Source organism: Borostomias antarcticus (assembly GCF_949987555.1).
Source record: "Borostomias antarcticus genome assembly, chromosome: 13".
In the NCBI taxonomy this organism is placed as follows: Eukaryota; Metazoa; Chordata; class Actinopteri; order Stomiiformes; family Stomiidae; genus Borostomias; species Borostomias antarcticus.
Genome location: NC_140246.1, coordinates 21,860,952 through 21,884,520, shown reverse-complemented (window position 1 = coordinate 21,884,520; position 23,569 = coordinate 21,860,952). Strand labels below are relative to the sequence as shown.

Here is a 23,569-nt window from a genome sequence, read left to right as displayed (position 1 = left end):
AGTTGGGTGGGGGAGGGAGGTGCTGGTAGGGAGTTGGGGGGACCCTCTTCCACACTTCTGTTCTCCATCTCCCCGGCAGACTCCGCTGGACAGACGGGTTCTGCCGGCCAGTCTGGGGACAGGGACAGTCTGGGGACAGGGACAGCCAGGGGACAGGGACAGTCTGGGGACAGGGACAGCCAGGGGACAGGGACAGTCTGGGGACAGGGACAGCCAGGGGACAGGGACAGTCTGGGGACAGGGACAGCCAGGGGACAGGGACAGCCAGAACCGGGTGGCGTGGTGCTTTAGTCTGGGACCACAGGCAGTGGTGTGGGGAAAGCTCTTTGCAAATCTGCTCAAAAAAGACCGGCTTGTACCCTTTCAACTGGTGTGTGTGCGTGCGTGCGTGTGTGGTGGGGGGATTGGGGGTATTACCAGTAGTTCTCTATGTGGTGGTGTACAGTCATGTTCATCTCTCATGACTGGTTCCCGGCCAGCTTGTTGGGAATGTGCAGAAAACGCAGCGGTGGATTCTGACCCCCCCAGTCCCAGCGTTTCTTGCGTTAGCAGCATGGATACAAGCCTCCTGTCTCGGCCCAGCCAAGGACGTGCTCCGGCAAGTTCCACCCCTACGTACCCCAGACATCCTGTCAGTCTCTCTCTCTCTCTCTCTCTCTCTCTCTCTCTCTCCCCCCCCCTCTCTCTCGCTCTCTCTCTCTCTCAGGGTGTGCGTTCACCCCTGGTGCTCCGTTCTGTTATAATACTTGATTTTACTTATGATTTTTTCTGTCATGTGGCTTTTTTTGTGTGTAAGCATTTTTTTGGACCCCAGGAGGAGTAGCTGATGTTTTACATGAACTACTGGGATCCTAATAAAATTCTAAAAGGTTATTGTTAGTGTGATGTTCAGTGGGAACAGTCATCAGGATATGTGTTATAACTAGATAATAAGCCCATCAGGATAGGTGTTATAACTAGATAATAAGCCCATCAGGATAGGTGTTATAACTAGATAATAAGCCCATCAGGATAGGTGTTATAACTAGATAATAAGCCCATCAGGATAGGTGTTATAACTAGATAATAAGCCCATCAGGATAGGTGTGCTGGGGTTGTGGCCTGTCACCAGAGCAGTGAATACTGAAATGAGGTCTGTAGTCTGGATTATTAGAGGAGATCCCCTCCTCCCTCTCTCTCTCTCTCTCTCTCTCTCTCTCACACACACGCACACAAACTCTCCCTTTCTCTCTCTCATTCCACACACTCCCTATCTCTCTCTCTCTCTCTCTCTCTCTCTCTCTCTCTCTCTCTCTCACACACACACACAAACTCTCTCTCTCGCTCTCTCTTTCTCTCCACCCACTGAGTCCTATACACAAAGAGGGCACTGTACAGGCTGTTTATAACTAAGCAGTCCCTGCACTGCAATTTAGGAGGCGTTGAGCCCAGGAAATGGCTGCCCTGCGCAGGGTTGTTTTCGCTGGGGGGAACGGGATTCATCAGCACAGTAATTGGCAGGTTGTTTTTTTAAATGCCTTGTTAGTAATTACCTTATAAACAAAATAACACAGCACTAAACCGAACGTCTGTTCTGACCTGTTGGGAAGAGCAGTGACATGGTTTAGCCATGCAGTACCCTCCTTCCCCCCAACACACACACACACACACAGCTCCTGTCCCTACTATACCCTCCCTCAAAACAACCAGGAAAGGGTGTTCATTCCTTCAGCGGAGGCCCAGCGTCGGAGGGAAAGGGCTCACCATTTATCAGAAGGATTATTCTAAAATTTGACAGTACAGGAGAGGGGACAGGACAGGAGAGGGGACAGGACAGGACAGGAGAGGGGACAGGACAGGAGAGGGGACAGGACAGGAGAGGGGACAGGAGAGGGGACAGGACAGGAGAGGGGACAGGACAGGAGAGGGGACAGGACAGGAGAGGGGACAGGACAGGAGAGGGGACAGGACAGGAGAGAGGACAGGAGAGGGGACAGGACAGGAGAGAGGACAGGAGAGGGGACAGGACAGGAGAGAGGACAGGACAGGGGACAGGAGAGGGGACAGGACAGGAGAGGGGACAGTACATTAGAGGGGACAGGAGAGGGGACAGGACAGGAGAGGGGACAGGAGAGGGGACAGGACCGGAGAGGGGACAGGACAGGAGAGGAGACAGAGCGTTACCTCTTGGGTGAGATGTGCCATTTCTTCTAGCACCGCGAGCTAACTGGAGTGTGTGTGTGTGTGTGTGTGTGTGTGTGTGTGTGTGTGTGGAAGGTGAGAGTGTGTTTTACTCTGAGCTAACTGGAGTGTGTGTGTGTGTGTGGAAGGTGAGAGTGTGTTTTACTCTGAGCTAACTGGAGTGTGTGTGTGTGTGTGGAAGGTGAGAGTGTGTTTTACTCTGAGCTAACTGGAGCGTGTGTGTGTGTGGAAGGTGAGAGTGTGTTTTACTCTGAGCTAACTGGAGTGTGTGTGTGTGTGGAAGGTGAGAGTGTGTTTTACTCTGAGCTAACTGGAGTGTGTGCGTGTGTGTGTGTGTGGAAGGTGAGAGTGTGTTTTACTCTGAGCTAACTGGAGTGTGTGTGTGTGTGTGTGTGTGTGTGTGTGTGTGTGTGGGGAAGGTGAGAGTGTGTTTTACTCTGAGCTAACTGGAGTGTGTGTGTGTGTGTGGAAGGTGAGAGTGTGTTTTACTCTGAGCTAACTGGAGTGTGTGTGCGTGTGTGTGTGTGTGTGTGTGTGTGTGTGTGTGTGTGGAAGGTGAGAGTGTGTTTTACTCTGAGCTGACGGCGTCTATGTTTCCAGAGCAAACAACCGGATCGCGCGCCTCCGTCCGGACCAGCTGCTGCCGCTGCGCGCCCTGGCAACGCTGGACCTCAGCAACAACCACATCGCGGACATCAAGGCCGACTGCTTCCCCACACTGCCCCTCAAGAACCTGTACGTTCCTCCATCTTTACATTCTGCCTCTGGACACTACTAACACCCCAAAACATAGCGTGTTCTTCTCATTCTGACCCCAATATTCATGGAGAGTGATTGCTAGCCGATGATTGAATGGTTGTGTTCTAATAACGTAATCTCTGTTCTCTCGTCTCTCTCAGGTTCCTGAACAACAACCGTATCTCCAGCCTGGAGCCCGGCTGCTTCCTCAACCTGTCCAGCAGTCTGCTGACCCTCCACCTGCACCGCAACCGCCTGGTCACCCTGCCCTCCAAGACCTTCACCCTGCCCAGCCTGCAGCACCTGTAAGACCAGCCTCTCTGTCTCTCTCTGTCTCTGTCTGTGTGTGTCTCTCTCTGTCTAACCCTGACCCTAACCCTGACCCTGACCCTGGTCACCCTGCCCCCCAAGACCTTCACCCTGCCCAGCCTGCAGCACCTGTAAGACCAGCCTCTCTGGCTCTCTCTCTAACCCTAACCCTGACCCTGACCCTGGTAACCCTGCCCTCCAAGACCTTCACCCTGCCCAGCCTGCAGCACCTGTAAGACCAGCCTCTCTGGCTCTCTCTCTAACCCTAACCCTAACCCTGACCCTGACCCTGACCCTGGTAACCCTGCCCTCCAAGACCTTCACCCTGCCCAGCCTGCAGCACCTGTAAGACCAGCCTCTCTGGCTCTCTCTCTAACCCTAACCCTGACCCTGACCCTGGTCACCCTGCCCCCCAAGACCTTCACCCTGCCCAGCCTGCAGCACCTGTAAGACCAGCCTCTCTGGCTGTGTCTCTCTCTGTCTGTCTGTGTCTCTCTCTGTCTGTCTGTCTCTCTCTCTCTGTCTCTATCTCTCTCTGTCTGTCTGTTTCTCTGTCTTTCTGTCTGTCTCTCTCTCTATCTCTCTCTCTCTCTCTCTCTCTCTCTCTCTCTCTGACCGGTGTTTGTATCTTGAATCCCATGTTTCTGTGGGTTCTCCTTCTGAAGGTTCTGTGGCGTTGGGGTTTCTGTGGGTTCTCCTGTGACCGTTGTGTTGTGGTTCCTCAGAGACCTGAGCAGGAACCGCGTGCGTCGTGTGGAGGGCCTGACGTTCCAGGGGCTCCCGGCGCTGCGCTCTCTCAGGATGCAGAGGAACGGGATCAGCCGCCTGATGGACGGAGCCTTCTGGGGCCTCGGAAACATGGAAGTACTGTGAGTACCAGTCTGTCTGTGTGTGTGTGTGTGTGTGTGTGTGTGTGTGTTCTTCTCTCCGTGACTTGATTCATTTGTGTTTGCATGAAAACCTGAGTACTGCTAAAATGATTGATGGCCGAGTAACTGTGGTGTGTGTGTGTGTGTGTGTGTGTGTGTGTGTGTATGTGTGTGTGTGCGCGTGTGTGTGTGCGTGTATGTGTGTGTTTGTGCGCGTGTGTATGTGCGCGTGTGTATGTGTATGTGTGCGTGTGTGTGTGTGTTTCTGTGTATGTGTGTGTGTGTGTATGTGTGTGTGTGTGTATGTGTGTGTGTGTGTGTGTGTATGTATGTGTGTGTGCGTGTGTGTGTGTGTGTATCTGTGTGTGTATGTGTATGTGTGTGTGTGTGTGTGAGTGTGTGTGTATGTGTATCTGTGTGTGTGTGTGTGTATGTGTGTGTGTGTGTATGTATGTGTGTGTGCGTGTGTGTGTGTATCTGTGTGTGTATGTGTGTGTGTGTGTGTGTGTGAGTGTGTGTGTATGTGTATCTGTGTGTGTGTGTGTATGTGTGTGTGTGTGTGCGTGTGTGTGTGTGTGTGTGTGTGTGTGTGTGTGTGAGAGCAGTCAGCTGGAGTATAACAGCCTGGTGGAGGTGAGGAAGGGCTGGCTCTACGCCTGCTCACCTGCAGCAGCTCCACTGAGACACAACAACATCAGCAGGATCCGCCCAGACGCCTGGAGTTCTGCCAGCAGCTCCGCCAGCTGTGAGTGAGCTCCTCTCCTCCTCCTCCTCCTGCTCCTCCTCCTCTCTCTCCTCCTCCTCCCCCCTCCTCTCTCCTCCTCTCTCCTCCTCCTCCTCTTTCTCCTCCTCATCCTCCTCTCTCTCCTCCTCCTCTCTCCTCCTCCTCCTCCCTCTCTCTCCTCCTCCTCCTCCCTCTCTCATCCTCCTCCTCCCTCTCTCTCCTCTCTCCTCTCCTCTCCTCCTCCTCCTCCTCCCTCTCTCTCCTCCTCCTCCACCTCCTCCACTCCTCCCCCCTCCTCCACTCTCTCCTCCTCCATCCTCCTCCTCCTCCCTCTCTCTCCTACCTCCTCCTCCTCATCCTCCCTCTCTCTCCTCTCATCCTCCCTCTCCTCTCCTCTCCTCCTCCCTCTCTCTCCTCCTCCTCCTCTCTCTCCTCCTCCTCCTCCTCACCCCCTCCCCCTCTCCTCCTCCTCCTAGTAGGAGGCAGAAGTGTGTCTGCCCCCCATCTCTGCCCCCCTCTCTGCCCCCCCATCTCTGCCCTCCATCTCTGCCTCCCATCTCTGCCCTCACCATCTCTGCCCCCATCTCTGCCCTCCCATCTCTGCCCCCCCATCTCTGCCCTCCCATCTCTGCCCCCCCATCTCTGCCCTCCATCTCTGCCCCCCCATCTCAGCCATCCATGTCTGCCCTCCCACGTCCGCAGGGGAGGCGAGGGGGGCGAAGGTCTCCACTGTCGAGTGAAGTGCGGCAGGCAACACATTGTTTGCTTTGTTGTTGTCAGTGTTTATGACATGGGCCAGCTATTCAGTCAGCCATGTTCTTAAAGGCATGGCCAGCTATTCAGTCAGCCATGTTCTTAAAGGCATGGGCCAGCTATTCAGTCCAGCCATGTTCTTAAAGGCATGGGCCAGCTATTCAGTCGGGGGGCAGGGTCATTGGGAGCTGTTGTTTCTTTGTTTCCGGAAATAATGTTTGACTTCTTAGCATTATTTCAGTCCAGAGTGAAAGCTTTTGGACTGTCTGTATGGACAAAAGGCAACCAATCAGGCTGCTTATGTAATAATATTCATTTCAAGATGTTAGGTAAAAAAAAAAGCTGTAAGAGTAAAGAAGAAGAAGTTTAGTTACCAGATGGCCCAAATGATATGATTCTGGACAACACTTAGTGTGAGCAAAACACTAATTACAGCATTCCCTTGGTGTGTGTGTACTTTACTGTGTAGTGAGTATTCACTGATGTCTTTTCACTCTCTCTCTCTCTCTCCTCTCTCTCTTCCCCACCCCCCTCCCTCCCTCCCACCCTCCTCCCCGTCACTCAGGGACCTCTCGTCCAATCACCTGGCCAGGTTGGAGGAGTCTAGTTTCATGGGCCTCAATGTGTTGGATCAGCTCCACATTGGAAACAACCGAGTCAGCTTCATCGCCGACGGAGCCTTCCGGGGCCTCTCCATCTACAGACGCTGTGAGTTCACACTAAACACACGGCCAGACCATTACACTACTTTACTATACTGTACACTACACTGTACACTACTTTACTATACTGTACACTACACTACTTTACTATACTGTACACTGATGCGTCTTCCTGCTCCCTGAGAAACTGCTGGTCTCAGAGACAAAGAAGAATGGGCTTTAAACTCAGTGACATGATGACTTTTAAAGGTGTCCTATTATGCTAATTTTCAACAATTTAATATTAGTCTTTGGGGTCTACAAAACATGTCATTGAGTATTTTTCCTCTATACCCCTCTGTTGACCACAAAATCAGATTGAGCGGATTGAGTGATTTGTCATATGCAAATGAGTTCAGCTAAGAGCAAGTCGCAGACTAAAGAACGAGGTCTGTTGACGGCGCTATGCTACCTCCGTAATAGGGATATAGATGTTAGATATAGATAGAGTACAGGGTTATACAGATGTGGGAAGTTAGAAATGTCACATGCTGCAGCATTTCACCTTTGCGGTATTTGGCAGGGAATCCCGTTGGAAATCTCGTGGGATTTCAGACGGGTGTTATTTCGTTTAGTGATGCACCACCGCCAGGTGGCGTCTTGAGTAGATTTAGCAGGCTGGGCTCAGTGTTTTTCTCCTATAGTCTACGAATGAAGCATCATTAAGTTTCACATTCTTTATTTAAATGCTCTGTTGTAAAGCACTTTGAGCTGAATTTATCTGTATGAAAGGTTGCTATACAAATAACGTTTAATTGTTATTATTACCTTGTTCTCAAACACATGTTTTCTCCATCTGGATGTAATTTAATTATTACGAACACCTATATCTAGGCTACAGTAGCCTATCTATCTCGGTAACTGACGTCGGGTCAAGACGTAGTGGCTGTTAGGTCAAATGCGCAAAATAACAGTATTGTAAATATATTTGTTAGTAAAGATGTGGTGAACGTGGGGGTTTTGCGTTTTGTTTCTGGAACGCATTCAACTGGTAGGCTACTCGTAAACCCCGAAAGTAAATTTGAAGACGGGGCACCAGCTAATGTAGCCAAGTCTGAGCGCAGTAGGCTATATGGCTTCAGCACGATACAAAGAAAAAATAAGCTGATCGACTTGTGGATCCATACAAAATTGACATAGTCGCCATGAGTAAAGATCACTCATTGCCAATCATATCCGGACATTAACTATCTTGTGCATAGATAGCAGCAGGTTTGACAGTGAGTGCGTTCACATGCACAATATACACAATATTTTGTTATTTGAATGATCTTGAATATATATATATTCAAGATCATTCAAATAAGAAAATATCGTGTATGTTTTTATTTATTTATACCGGCCGCCAGCCGTTCCATGAACGGCTATAGGGAATGTGCAGTTTCGCGCTGGCTACAGCCTATTATATGCACAGTTTCGCGCTACGTAGGCTATTATAAATAAGTATTATTCATTGGGGGAGCTTGGACTCGCTGGGGACTGGTGGAGAGACGCAGAGCCTCCCCAGACGCGACATCTCCAGTTGGCTGAAGAGCTGCGCGCTCTGGCGTCCTAAAAGGGTAAAACTGAAAAGCATGGAGAGTCATTGCATTGATCGATGCAGTCCGTTCAAATAGGCATCAAAAGATAAAGTAGGCCCATTTAAAATGACCAATTACATCTTCAAATCCCTTCTAATCTTGGCCTTTGATAGGGGTTTTTCCCGCCCTACTGACAATTATATCCGAACATTAACTATCTTGTGCATACAGAGCACAAACACTATCTTGTGCATACAGAGCACAAACAATGAAACAATGAAACGAATAGATTTCCTCCCTGTCTGTCTGTGGCATTCGCTACCAGCAAACACTGAAAATACAGGTCCTCAATTTATTTAGATTAGACTAGCCTATCCAACTGGACCATTCCAATGAATGTTGAACAAAGCCTACTTTTATTCTTTAGGTTTTACAGAATCGGCCTACAATGTCGACACATGCATGCGCCATCTGACTAGCTCGTCACTCGCCAGCGAACCTGGACTAGACTATTGTAACCCCCCCCCCCCCCAAATTCTTTTATATTCAAATAAACTGGATGAACCGGTTTCCTAGCCCTGGATCGTGGGGAGGGGGGTAGCCTGTGTTAGCGGGTGCTTTGCCATGACCGGCCATACAAGTGTTGGATTGAATTCGCTAGTATAATTGATAGATGGATGGATTTAACGTCCAAAGTAGATTGTGCAAGTATTGTATAGGCCCATGTGTAAGAGATGAATGGTTGTAACCATGAACTCAGCCAGAGGTAGGCCCTACTGTAGATTATCAGCATTATCACCAGTCTCAATTTATGTTTTCCTCTAGGCTACGTGTTGCCATTCATTTAAACCACCATCTCATCTAGACTACGTCTGTTGCTGCATTTTTACATTTATGCTTTCATGATTTTAGAGCGCAATAAACATTTTCCAGGATTCCAATAAGTCCATCCATTCATCCAAATTTGTGCTGAGCGCAGCGCAGGCTGGTAGCCTACTGTCAAGGCTCACGACTGATGCACTCCCTTAACACGTCTCGCAACTCCCCAGACCATCAAGAGAATTTCAATATGAAAGACCTTGGTATTCCAGGAGTCAAGGCCGTTTCAGACGGGGAGCGATATTCCGCCTGCGTTCTCGCTCGGATCAACGGGGGACGCACGCGTCCTGCGCGCAGCGGGGAAAGCTGACTACAATTCAGCTCTTGTCGCGGGCGGGCGTGTGCACGAAAGAGAGAGATTCCACATTTTATGACAAACAACTTGCCCAGGAGAGGGGCAAAAGTCGCACTGCTGCAAAGTGTGTCCTATCTGATTTTTTTGGCATGTAATTCTCTTTACTTTCAACGAATGTATTATTAGACATAATATCATAATAATATATATAGCCTTCAACGACCTCCTGAGCTGCCTGCCTGATGGTCTCAGGGCTAAAGAGACCGCGCGTCGTTTCCCTCACCCTATTGGCATGCTATCAATGAAAGAAAATACATTGTAAATAAACATGGTTTTAGGCTATTGTTTTCATGTAGGCCTATAGGTTAAGCTATTTGTGTTCATAAGGTAAAGTCATTGTAAACGAAAGTAGCCTATAGCCTATAATCCAATTGACTGGAACCAGGGGGTTTGACAAAAGTTAAGAGGCAAAATAATTTGTCTTGACTGCATTCAAGATGTATCTTTCACATTAAAACTACATACAAAGCTGACCAATAGCATTAGAAAGATCTCTTCGAGAGCTTTCATTTCACCTGTTCATTCTGCCCAAATGTCACTCGCGCACCCCTCTGGTTCTAAGCCATCACAATGCTCTACGGGATGCGACTTCTGTCCCGCCACGGTCTCCTGTCATTTCTCCCTGGCTTGCAGGCACGACTTGCTCGCACGAAACTTGAAAGCTATGTTATCATGTAGCCAGTAGATATGCTAAGAAAATTGCATATGTTTGCAAACTAAAACAAGTGAACACAATTTTACAATCGAAAAATGCTTATGAGACCATTATTTTACTTATATGGGGCAAAAGTGGTTCTCTTCCTGCTTCTGCCCTCCGATGTCATGTTTTACCGAAGGAGAAGTGAAGAAGACGGTAGCTATCAGTGGCTAAAGCAGTTAGCTAATGTTAAGATCATTCCTCTAGCTGCTTTGCTGCTAATGCGAGTTCGTCTCCGTTCCTACCCGAGAAACAGAAGTTGAACTAATAGCATCAAAATCAAAATAGCTACAGGAATCATCGTTGTAAAGTTAGCTATCTGCTTTTTAGCCACCGACAGCTACCGTTAATATTATGGAAGCTGCTGTCGTGAGCTAACTTGCTATCACGGTCTTATCGTGCAGCTTCACAGCCTGCTATTAGCAGACAGCACTAAAGTTGACAAAATCACACTTGCACATCATTAGAATTCCAACCATTTGTATGGGATTTATCATTCAACTAAACATGGAACCTGAATACTACCTGATATTTCAACCTGCTGCCATCAGTGATCGGCGCGTCTGCTTGTTTGAGTCATGAAAATCTTACGCAGTTACATTCCATGTAGTGTCCCAAAACTGTTAAATCATTCCCCATGTAGTTCACTATGAGTCGCACTCAATACATCCATGGTAATAGGGAATAGGGAGTGAGTGAACCATTTCAAACACATCTCTGGTCATCTCCGTTAGCCATCTTACTCGTCCTGATGCCATGTTCCATATGAGAACACTCAGTTAGCCTAATGTATTAAACTTCTACTTGTCCTGACAGTTAACAGATATAGACCCGGCGACAGTTACAGAGATAGAAACTATAAATAGATAGGCTTTGTTCGTAATAATTAAATTACAACTAGACAGAGAACAAGGATTTTGAGAACGGTAGGCTCATCTAATGTGCGAGATGAGCTACAGCAATGGGTCAATGAGTGGTATTACTGCGCCCCTATGGGCAGGCGAGCGGTGGTGCGGAATGCCGTAAAGCGCCTGTTAGAATACCGCGGGTCAAGTTACATTCTTATGTTCCCACATCTGTAGATGTTTAGATATAGATAGAGTATAGGGATATAGATGTATAGATATAGGGGTATAGATGTATAGATTTAGCTAGAGTATAGGGATATAGATGTATAGATATAGATTGAGTATAGGGATATAAATGTATAAATATAGAGAATAGGGATATAGATGTATAGATATAGAGTATAGAGATAGAGATATAGATGTATATATATAGAGTATAGGGATATAGATGTATAGATATAGATAAAGTATAGGGATATAAATGCATAAATATAGAATATAGGGATATAGATGTATAGATATAGATAGAGTATATGGATATAGATGTATAGATCTAGATAAAGTATAGGGATATAGACGTATTGATTTAGAGTATAGGGATATAGATGTATAGATATAGAATATATAGATATAGATGTATAGATATAGATAGAGTATAGGGATATAGATGTATAGATATAGATAGAATATAGGGATGTATAGATATAGAGTATAGGGATATAGATGTATAGATATAGATAGTGTAGAGAGATATAGATGTATAGATATAGATAAAGTATAGGGATATAGATATAGATAGAATATAGGATTATATAGATATAGAGTAAAGGGATATAGATGTATAGATATAGATACAGTATAGGGATATAGATGTATATATATAGATAGAGTATAGGGATATAGATGTATATATATAGATAGAATATAGGGATATATAGACATAGAGTACAGGGATATAGATGTATATATAGATAGGATATATAGATATAGAGTATAGGGATATAGATGTATAGATATAGATAGTGTAGAGAGATATAGATGTATAGATATAGATAAAGTATAGGGATATAGATATAGATAGAATATAGGATTATATAGATATAGAGTAAAGGGATATAGATGTATAGATATAGATACAGTATAGGGATATAGATGTATATATATAGATAGAGTATAGGGATATAGATGTATATATATAGATAGAATATAGGGATATATAGACATAGAGTACAGGGATATAGATGTATATATAGATAGGATATATAGATATAGAGTACATGGATATAGATGTATAGATATAGATACAGTATAGGGATATAGATGTATATATAGATGGAGTATAGGGATATAGATGTATAGATATAGATAGAATATAGGGATATATAGATATAGAGTAAAGGGATATAGATGTATAGATATAGATAGAGTATAGGGATATAGATGTATATATAGATAGAGTATAGGGATATAGATGTATATATAGATAGAGTATAGGGATATAGATGTATATATAGATGGAGTATAGGGATATAGATGTATATATATAGATAGAATATAGGGATATATAGATATAGAGTATAGGGATATAGATGTATATATAGATAGAGTATAGGGATATAGATGTATATATAGATAGAGTATAGGGATATAGATGTATATATAGATAGAGTATAGGGATATAGATGTATATATAGATGGAGTATAGGGATATAGATGTATATATATAGATAGAATATAGGGATATATAGATATAGAGTATAGGGATATAGATGTATATATAGATAGAGTATAGGGATATAGATGTATATATAGATAGAGTATAGGGATATAGATGTATATATAGATAGAGTATAGGGATATAGATGTATAGATGGACATGTTGTGGTGTTTGAGTCCCCACACATAAAACCATAAGAGGCGTAGCAGCCCTGACCTCAACAAGCCAGCATCCCCCCTTCTCTCTCTCCCTCCACCCTCTTTGCCTCTCTCTTTCTCCCATCCCCCTCTCTCCCCTCAGCAGCCCTGACCTCTCAACAAGCCACCCCCACCCGAGAGGCTCCATAACCCCCCCTCCCCCTTGCCCGGCCTCTAAACGGAACCAAATGTTGGGAGTGATTAAGAGGTCACCAGAGGGCAGGTGTGGAGCCCCCCCATTCCCCCATTCTTCAACCCCAGCCGGAGGGGATGAGAGACGCTGCAGTGGGGCTGGGGGAGGGTAGAGAGAGAGACCCCTGGCCTAGAGAGAGACCCTTGGCCTAGAGAGAGACCCCTGGCCTAGAGAGAGACCCCTTGGCCATAGTGTGACCCCCTGGCCTAGAGAGAGACCCCCTGGCCTAGAGAGAGACCCCTGGCCTAGAGAGAGACCCCCGGGCCTAGAGAGAGACCCCTGGCCTAGAGAGAGACCCCTTGGCCATAGTGTGACCCCCTGGCCTAGAGAGAGACCCCCTGGCCTAGAGAGAGACCCCTGGCCTAGAGAGAGACCCCCGGGCCTAGAGAGAGACCCCTGGCCTAGAGAGAGACCCCTTGGCCATAGTGTGACCCCCTGGCCTAGAGAGAGACCCCCGGGCCTAGAGAGAGACCCCTGGCATAGAGAGAGACTCCCGGGCCTAGAGAGAGACCCCCTGCCTAGAGAGAGACTCCCGGGCCTAGAGAGAGACCCCCGGGCCTAGAGAGAGACCCCCGGGCCTAGAGAGAGACAGACCCCCTGGCCTAGAGAGAGACCCCTTGGCCTAGAGAGAGACCCCCTGCCTAGAGACAGACCCCCTGGCCTAGAGAGAGACCCCTTGGCCTAGAGAGTGACCCCCTGGCCTAGAGAGAGACCCCTTGGCCTAGAGAGTGACCCCCTGGCCTAGAGAGAGACCCCCTGGCCGAGCTTAGTTCAGGTGTGGGAATGATCGTTGAATCACACGAGGAGACACATATGTTTTAAACATTTAGAAAGGCGTTGAATTCGTACTGGGTTTGGGCCTGACATGAGTACTGGGTTTGGGCCTGACATGAGTACTGGGTTTGGGCCTGACATGTAAAAGAGTCCTGCTAACAGAGTACTAGACGTTCTGGTTGAGGTTGTAAATCATTGTGCATGTGAAGCTCTCTCGCATGAGAGTCAAGAAAAAACCTTCACACACATTTAGGGCGTGGCGAACGCCAGAGAAACTTCCTCGAAATGATGGAGCCACTTTGAATGCACATTTAACTTGGTAACGTAAAGTAAAGCCACATCAAGTTTGTGAGCTGCTGCGCTGCTGTTGTTTTTCAGGGTGTGGATCTTTTACAATGTGGTTGTTCTTTGTTTCCCTCTTAAAGGGACCTCCAAAACAACGAGCTGTCCTGGACCATCGAGGACATGAACGGCCCCTTCTCTGCTCTGGACAGACTGAAGAACCTGTAAGCTGCTCTGCTTTTCTGTCTAACCTGTCAGTCACACAATTTTACTCCATTGTGAGTTGAATGAATAGTGATGAATACATGTTTTCTACAGGTTCCTTCAAGGGAATCAAATCCGATCAGTGACCAAGAAGTCTTTCTCAGGCTTGGACACTCTGGAACATCTGTAAGTTGTCTCACTCTTCATCCTCGTTTGTCATCATTCAGAGCTGCAGACAGGCCAGAGTGGATCACACACGCAGCAGATATGAAAAACATATTGTGTTTGTGAGAACCGTACGACCAGATCATTACTGCTGCTGCTCTGCTAGGATGAAAAGACGTCTTTCATCCAGCCTTCCATATGTGAGGAACATGGATCGATCACTCACTGCTTAGGAATCCACGAAATGTGTGTGTGTGTGTGTGTGTGTCTGTGTTGTGTGTTTGTGTGTTGTGTGTGTGTGTGTGTGTGTGTGTGTGTGTGTGTGTGTGTGTCTGTGTGAGAGAGAGAGAGAGAGAGAGAGAGAGAGACGTGCACGGGGTAGTCATGAAACAGCTGCATTTGATTCTAATGAACTTTTTTCCCAGTGAGCTCAAAGGAGCCAGAGTCAGAACCTTGATTAGCACAGCCAGCCTCTGCCCAGAGACCAGCTCTTCTCTTCCCTCACAGCCAGCCTCTGCCCAGAGACCAGACCTTCTCCTCCCTCACAGCCAGCCTCTGCCCAGAGACCAGGCCTTCTCCTCCCTCACAGCCAGCCTCTGCCCAGAGACCAGACCTTCTCCTCCCTCACAGCCAGCCTCTGCCCAGAGACCAGGCCTTCTCCTCCCTCACAGCCAGCCTCTGCCCAGAGACCAGGCCTTCTCTTCCCTCACAGCCAGCCTCTGCCCAGAGACCAGACCTTCTCCTCCCTCACAGCCAGCCTCTGCCCAGAGACCAGACCTTCTCCTCCCTCACAGCCAGCCTCTGCCCAGAGACCAGGCCTTCTCTTCCCTCACAGCCAGCCTCTGCCCAGAGACCAGGCCTTCTCTTCCCTCACAGCCAGCCTCTGCCCAGAGACCAGGCCTTCTCTTCCCTCACAGCCAGCCTCTGCCCAGAGACCAGACCTTCTCCTCCCTCACAGCCAGCCTCTGCCCAGAGACCAGGCCTTCTCCTCCCTCACAGCCAGCCTCTGCCCAGAGACCAGGCCTTCTCCTCCCTCACAGCCAGCCTCTGCCCAGAGACCAGACCTTCTCCTCCCTCACAGCCAGCCTCTGCCCAGAGACCAGACCTTCTCCTCCCTCACAGCCAGCCTCTGCCCAGAGACCAGGCCTTCTCCTCCCTCACAGCCAGCCTCTGCCCAGAGACCAGACCTTCTCCTCCCTCACAGCCAGCCTCTGCCCAGAGACCAGGCCTTCTCTTCCCTCACAGCCAGCCTCTGCCCAGAGACCAGGCCTTCTCTTCCCTCACAGCCAGCCTCTGCCCAGAGACCAGACCTTCTCCTCCCTCACAGCCTTCTGTCTCTCAGATAGGCCAAGACTGAAAAGCCTGCCCTCTTTCTCTTTCTTTCTTTCTTTCTTTCTTTCTTTCTTTCTTTCTTTCTTTCTTTCTTTCTTTCTTTCTTTCTTTCTTTCTTTCTTTCTTTCTTTCTCTAATCCCTCTCTTTTTCTCATCTCTCTCTCCCCGCTCACAGAGATTTGAGTAACAATGCTATCATGTCGGTCCAAGTCAACGCCTTCTCCCAGATGAAGAGACTGGAGCAGCTGTAAGTACCAGGATGTAGACACTGCCATTCTGCAGACTCAACATTTACTAACACTGATATACAAACAAACTGGATGGGTTACAACCATGTCCCTCACACCTATCCGCTGTGTTTAGGGATCTCTTTGGTCTAAGGCCCCGGTATACACTAGTCCATTGTGTTTTTCAGTATCCAACACTTTCAATTAATTCTCCATGGAAACCATCTGTTGACAGACAACGTAGACGATCAAACAGACGCATTCTATCCATGTTGATGTGTGAGTGCCCAGGCCAGTCCTAACCCAGGCTCCACTCCCCCAGGCACCTGAACACCTCCAGCCTGCTGTGCGACTGCCAGCTGAAGTGGCTGCCTGTGTGGGTGGCGGAGCAAGCCTTCCTGCCCTACATCAACGCCAGCTGTGCCCATCCGCAGATCCTGAAGGGCACGAGTGTCTTCACCGTCAGCCAGGAGGAGTTTGTGTGTGGTGAGTGAGACACACACACTCACACTCTCAAGCCCCTTACTGTAACGCTTGTTAATTCAGCCATTTCACGTGACAAGTTTTCCATTTAAGAACTGACCCAGATTGTTGAGTATTTTCCCCGACTCCAGGACTCCCAAGTGGAGAACACATTGTGGGAGAACGCGCTTCATCTAGCTGCCAAAGAGAACTAGTGGAAAATAAACTATTATTAGGCAAGACTCAGCAGTCTTCCATGTCATCTTAGAAGCTGCTTTCTCCAGCAGATATGACTTGTGAGTTCTCCTACTTTGACCACGATGTACTGATGTACTGGTAGAGGTCTAGTTTCTGAAGTTCTCCTGCTTTGACCACCATGTTCTGGTAGCGGTCTTGTTTCTGAAGTTATCCTGCTTTGACCACCATGTTCTGGTAGCGGTCTAGTTTCTGAAGTTCTCCTGCTTTGACCACCATGTTCTGGTAGCGGTCTAGTTTCTGAAGTTCTCCTGCTTTGACCACCATGTTCTGGTAGCGGTCTAGTTTCTGAAGTTCTCCTGCTTTGACCACCATGTTCTGGTAGCGGTCTAGTTTCTGAAGTTCTCCTGCTTTGACCACCATGTTCTGGTAGCGATCTAGTTTCTGAAGTTCTCCTGCTTTGACCACCATGTTCTGGTAGCGGTCTAGTTTCTGTGAAATCCACGTTTGAGCCGTTTACCCGTCGTCCCCGTTTCCTTGGGATTACAGGACAGTTTTCCGTTATTATATGATCCATGTTTCGTGGTGTTGCTGTAATGAATAATTAGCCCCCGTTTCCCTCCGACCAGACGACTTCCCCAAACCCCAGATCACGGTGCAGCCGGAGACGCAGTCGGCCATTAAGGGCACCAACGTGACCTTTGTGTGCTCAGCGGCCAGCTCCAGCGACTCCCCCATGACCTTCGCCTGGAAGAAAGACAACGAGGTCCTGAACGAGGCGGAGATCCACAACCAGGCGCACCTGAGGGCAGGGGGCGGGGCCGGGGAGGTGGAGATCCACAACCAGGCGCACCTGAGGGCAGGGGGCGGGGCCGGGGAGGTGACAGAGTACACCACCACCCTGCAGCTGCGCCACGTTGAGTTCTCCAGCGAAGGAAAATACCAGTGTGTCATCTCCAACCACTTTGGCTCCTCCTACTCCACCAAGGCCAAGCTCACCGTCAACAGTGAGTAGAGCAGAACGCCTCAGCGCGCTGGGCTGGGGGTTGGGCTGGGAGTTGTTGGTGACCGGTCAGGATTATCTGGGTGTTTACGTGTGTAGAGTTCCTGCTTTTTTCCCCCCACATTAGAGTATGTCAAAGCACATATGTGGATTGCAGTTACAACAAAACGGCTTTTAAAATGGCATTTAAAAGGGGTTTTACTGGTGGAAGTCAGAAGCGACCTTTCATTGTTGCCCTGCGACGTTCGGCGCTAACTCTCCGTCATCCTCTGCGCCCACCCAGTGCTCCCGTCGTTCACGAAGACGCCAATGGACCTGAGCATCCGCGCGGGCTCCACGGCCAGGCTGGAGTGCGCCGCCGTCGGTCACCCGTCTCCACAGATCGCCTGGCAGAAGGACGGCGGGACCGACTTCCCCGCCGCCCGTGAGCGACGCATGCACGTGATGCCCGAGGACGACGTGTTCTTCATCATGGACGTGAAGACAGAGGACATCGGCGTGTACAGCTGCACCGCCCAGAACTCGGCCGGCGCCATCTCCGCCAACGCCACGCTCACTGTGCTGGGTAAGTAACATTTTAAAGTTTACATGTGAAAAATTCAATGCTCAACAATGAAGTCCCTATTAACATGTGAAAATTGAGACGACCTCTGAGATTGGCAGACGACTGACGGTTCCTCTCTCACCCCTGTCAGAAACGCCGTCGTTCCTGCGCCCGCTGATGGACCGCACAGTGGCGAAGGGTGAGACGGCCGTCCTGCAGTGCATCGCCGGTGGCAGCCCGCCCCCCCGCCTCAACTGGACCAAAGACGACTGCCCCCTGGTGGTCACCGAGCGCCACTTCTTTGCTGCCGCCAACCAGCTCCTCATCATCGTGGACGCGGCAGAGGGTGACGCGGGGAAGTACACCTGCGAGATGTCCAACGCCCTGGGCACGGAGAGGGGCAACGTGCGCCTGGCGGTCCTGCCCAACCCCAACTGTGACTCGGGTGCGCTGGGCGGCGGCGGCATGCTGGGCTCCGGCAGCGGGGGCGGGGCCTCTGACCAGGACGGCTGGACCACAGTGGGGATCGTGATCATCGCGGTGGTCTGCTGCGTGGTGGGAACCTCGCTGGTCTGGGTGGTGATCATCTACCACACGCGCCGTCGCAACGAAGACTGCAGCGTCACCAACACCGGTGAGCCCAGGACCAAACCACAACTCTGCTTTTACAATGACGTCAGCTGGGATCATGTTACACATATACATGTTCTTGTTCAAGATATTATTGTACTACATTCTTAATGCCAGTGTTTGGAATGTTTTGCGTTGTTTGCGTGTCAGAGAGCTTTATCAAAGAGTTTTCTGCGTTTTCTTCCCTGAGAGTATACGTGTGGTATTTGTGTGGTATAGAGTATACTGTATAAAGTATATGTGTGGTAGTTGTGTGGTATAAAGTATACTATATAAAGTATAGGTGTGGTAGTTGTGTGGTATAGTATACTATATAAAGTATACGTGTGGTATTTGTGTGGTATAGTATACTATATAAAGTATACGTGTGGTAGTTGTGTGGTATAAAGTATACTATATAAAGTATAGGTGTGGTAGTTGTGTGGTATAGTATACTATATAAAGTATAGGTGTGGTAGTTGTGTGGTATATAGTATACTAGATAAAGTATAGGTGTGGTAGTTGTGTGGTATAGTATACTTTATAAAGTATATGTGTGGTAGTTGTGTGGTATATAGTATACTATATAAAGTATATGTGTGGTGGTTGTGTGGTATATAGTATACTATATAAAGTATAATTGTGGTAGTTGTGTGGTATATAGTATACTATATAAAGTATACGTGTGGTAGTTGTGTGGTATATAGTATACTAGATAAAGTATACGTGTGGGAGTTGTGTGGTATATAGTATACAATATAAAGTATGTGTGGTAGTTGTGTCGTATATAGTATACTATATAAAGTATAGGTGTGGTAGTTGTGTGGTATATAGTATACTATATAAAGTATATGTGTGGTAGTTGTGTGGTATAGTATACTATATAAAGTATACGTGTGGTAGTTGTGTGGTATAGTATACTATATAAAGTATAGGTGTGGTAGTTGTGTGGTATATAGTATACAATATAAAGTATACGTGTGGTAGTTGTGTCGTATATAGTATACTATATAAAGTATACGTGTGTTAGTTGTGTGGTATATAGTATACTATATAAAGTATACGTGTGGTAGTTGTGTGGTATATAGTATACTATATAAAGTATAGGTGTGGTAGTTGTGTGGTATATAGTATACTATATAAAGTATATGTGTGGTGGTTGTGTGGTATATAGTATACTATATAAAGTATAATTGTGGTAGTTGTGTGGTATATAGTATACTATATAAAGTATACGTGTGGTAGTTGTGTGGTATATAGTATACTAGATAAAGTATACGTGTGGGAGTTGTGTGGTATATAGTATACAATATAAAGTATGTGTGGTAGTTGTGTCGTATATAGTATACTATATAAAGTATAGGTGTGGTAGTTGTGTGGTATATAGTATACTATATAAAGTATATGTGTGGTAGTTGTGTGGTATAGTATACTATATAAAGTATACGTGTGGTAGTTGTGTGGTATAGTATACTATATAAAGTATAGGTGTGGTAGTTGTGTGGTATATAGTATACAATATAAAGTATACGTGTGGTAGTTGTGTCGTATATAGTATACTATATAAAGTATACGTGTGTTAGTTGTGTGGTATATAGTATACTATATAAAGTATACGTGTGGTAGTTGTGTGGTATATAGTATACTATATAAAGTATACGTGTGGTAGTTGTGTGGTATATACTGTAGTATACTATATAAAGTATACGTGTGGTAGTTGTGTGGTATATACTGTAGTATACTATATAAAGTATATGTGTGGTAGTTGTGTGGTATATAGTATACTATATAAAGTATACGTGTGGTAGTTGTGTGGTATAGTATACTGTATAAAGTATACGTGTGGTAGTTGTGTGGTATATAGTATACAATATAAAGTATAGGTGTGGTAGTTGTGTGGTATAGTATACTATATAAAGTATATGTGTGGTAGTTGTGTGGTAAAGTATACTATATAAAGTATACGTGTGGTAGTTGTGTGGTATATAGTATACAATATAAAGTATGTGTGGTAGTTGTGTCGTATATAGTATACTATATAAAGTATAGGTGTTGTAGTTGTGTGGTATATAGTATACTATATAAAGTATACGTGTGGTAGTTGTGTGGTATAGTATACTATATAAAGTATACGTGTGTTGTGTGGTATATAGTATACTATATAAAGTATACGTGTGTTAGTTGTGTGGTATATAGTATACTATATAAAGTATACGTGTGTTGTGTGGTATATAGTATACTATATAAAGTATACGTGTGGTAGTTGTGTGGTATATACTGTAGTATACTATATAAAGTATATGTGTGGTAGTTGTGTGGTATATAGTATACTATATAAAGTATACGTGTGGTAGTTGTGTGGTATAGTATACTATATAAAGTATACTATATAAAGTATAGGTGTGGTAGTTGTGTGGTATATAGTATACTATATAAAGTATACGTGTGGTAGTTGTGTGGTATTGTATACTGTATAAAGTATACGTGTGGTAGTTGTGTGGTATAGTATACTATATAAAGTATATGTGTGGTAGTTGTGTGGTATAGTATACTATATAAAGTATACGTGTGGTAGTTGTGTGGTATATAGTATACTATATAAAGTATAGGTGTGGTAGTTGTGTGGTATAGTATACTATATAAAGTATACGTGTGGTAGTTGTGTGGTAAAGTATACTATATAAAGTATACGTGTGGTAGTTGTGTGGTATATAGTATACTATATAAAGTATATGTGTGGTAGTTGTGTGGTATAGTATACTATATAAAGTATACGTGTGGTAGTTGTGTGGTATAGTATACTATATAAAGTATACGTGTGGTAGTTGTGTGGTATATAGTATACTATATAAAGTATACGTGTGGTAGTTGTGTGGTATAGTATACTATATAAAGTATACGTGTGGTAGTTGTGTGGTATAGTACACTATATAAAGTATACGTGTGGTAGTTGTGTGGTATAGTATACTATATAAAGTATAGGTGTGGTGTAACCCTGTTGTTCCTGGTGTAACCCTGTTGTTCCTGGTTTAACCCTGTTGTAACCCTGGTGTAACCCTGTTGTTCCTGGTTTAACCCTGTTGTAACCCTGGTGTAACCCTGTTGTAATCCTGTTGTAACCCTGTTGTTCCTGGTGTAACCCTGTTGTTCCTGGTGTCTGTGCTGCAGATGAGACCAACCTGCCAGCGGACATCCCCAGCTATCTGTCCTCCCAGGGGACGCTGGCCGACCGACAGGACGGCTACGTCCCCTCAGAGACGGGCAGCAGCCAGCAGTTCATGGCCCCCTCGATGGGCGGCTTCTACCTGCAGAACAAAGACATGAACGGTGGGTGCCTCTTCCATCGGAAAAAAAAAATACTATCAACGTTGACTTTGGGTTGAGAGAAGTATGTCCATGTTAATGTTATGAAGCCACTGACCAATCGTTGCTCTGCTCTGCTCAGGCCTGTGTCAGCTGGACACAGGGAGTGAAGCTGACATGGAGGCGGCCATCGACCCCCTGCTGTGTCACTACCAAGGCCCTATCAGCGCCCTGCTCCGCAGGGGCAACATGTATGGCCCGGACCCCACAGAAACCTTCACAGGTCCGCCCAGCGCCCCTCCTAGACCACTACATTCCCAGAATAGTTTCTAACTAGATGACCCTATATCCTTTGACACAATGGATTACATCAGACCATCATTGCTGTCATTGTAACTATCCATTTGTTTTTACTGGACTAGCCATAGACAAATACACTTTAGAAAAGTCATGATTTGTTGTGTGTCTAACTGCCCCCAGGCTGTAGCATGGACCGGAGGCCGGTGTGTGTGGACTCCTGCAGCGGCAGCCTGACCAGCAGTAAGAGGAGGGACTACTACCTGTGTGGGGCGGCCCTGTTGGACCCCTTCGACCACGAGCCCTCCGGCGGTGGCCTCCACGGACCCCCCCATCCCCCCAGCCAGCGGCCCCACTCCACGGAGGAGGGAGAGGGGAACCAGTACGGGATCCCACAGGGAAGGCTGCCCTCCAACACCTTTATGGGTAGGTCTGACACAGGTGGGCAGACAGGCAGTCAGACAGACAGAACAGACAGACAGTCAGACAGACAGACAGGCAGGCAGGCAGGCAGGCAAATAGTCAGACAGTCAGACAGACAGACAGATAGGCAGACAGGCAGGCAGGCAGACAGAGAGACAGGCAGGCAGGCAGATAGTCAGACTGGCAGACAGACAGGCAGGCTGACTGATAGCAGACAGGCAAGCAATTAGGCAGAATACGGTCCAATTTCAATCTTTCTGAAACCAAACACATTTTATGTCCATGTAAATTAATTCGAATTAATCAGAATTTATTCTGGGTTATGAGGTTATTTGGGGTTTAGTGTGTGAATGTTTTCCTAACCCAGCGTTTCTCCTCTCCCTCAGGGACGTTTGGCAAGGCCCCGTGGCCCCAGCAGGACCTGTACCCCGGCCTCGGACCCGCGCCCCTCGGGGCCCCCAGCGGCATGATGCTCCATGAGAACCTGTACGCGGCCCTGGACACGGACTCCGAGAGGGAGGAGGACAAGGACACGCTGCGCTCCAGAGACTCTAGATCAGAGCAGAGCGCCAGCATGTACGAGGTGCCCATGGACGGCAGCAGGACTGTCCTTAGCCTAGCAGGACGAACGAGCACGTAGCTACACGTGACCTCCATGTGACCTCCACAACACAGACTTTTTTTCTCTTCTCTTTTTTGTTGCTTTTTTGATTCGTCAAAGATGATGACCAAAAAATGCTACCTCAGTGAACTGACTCTTTTTCAGTGATGGATGCCGCAAATGTGCAACGAGTGAATGAATGTAAAGAGCATTGTTTCGTACGAAATGCAGAAAATATGACATGAGGAGAATATTTACAGTGAAGACGGTTACTTTCTTCTTTTTTTTTTTCTTTTTTTAAAGAAAATGGGATAAAACATCAATTCAAGAAAGATAGACATTGAATATATACATTTTATACAAAGTTTATTATATATACAGTATATTTTGTAAATTAAATGTAAAAATACAAATCCATTATTTTTGCTTACTTTTCCTGTTCAGTAATATTTTGTTGAGCATCCACG

The 23,569-nt window shown here is 46.7% G+C and overlaps 1 protein-coding gene across 1 annotated transcript in view; it reads left to right on the top strand.

Annotated features, from left to right (window-relative positions):
- The window catches only part of lrig3 (leucine-rich repeats and immunoglobulin-like domains 3), a 46,191-nt gene extending 22,866 nt beyond the window's left edge, over positions 1-23,325 (top strand). Inside the window, 18 exon segments of the mRNA XM_084447779.1 lie at positions 2,782-2,916; positions 3,081-3,224; positions 3,954-4,097; positions 4,703-4,814; positions 4,820-4,842; positions 6,140-6,267; positions 6,270-6,282; positions 13,881-13,961; positions 14,056-14,127; positions 15,614-15,685; positions 15,988-16,151; positions 16,952-17,329; positions 17,609-17,890; positions 18,021-18,503; positions 21,647-21,805; positions 21,924-22,064; positions 22,262-22,504; positions 22,888-23,325. Coding sequence (XP_084303905.1) covers positions 2,782-2,916; positions 3,081-3,224; positions 3,954-4,097; positions 4,703-4,814; positions 4,820-4,842; positions 6,140-6,267; positions 6,270-6,282; positions 13,881-13,961; positions 14,056-14,127; positions 15,614-15,685; positions 15,988-16,151; positions 16,952-17,329; positions 17,609-17,890; positions 18,021-18,503; positions 21,647-21,805; positions 21,924-22,064; positions 22,262-22,504; positions 22,888-23,141 — 3,028 coding nt within the window. The 3' untranslated portion in view covers positions 23,142-23,325.
- Positions 23,326-23,569: the final 244 nt, after the last annotated feature.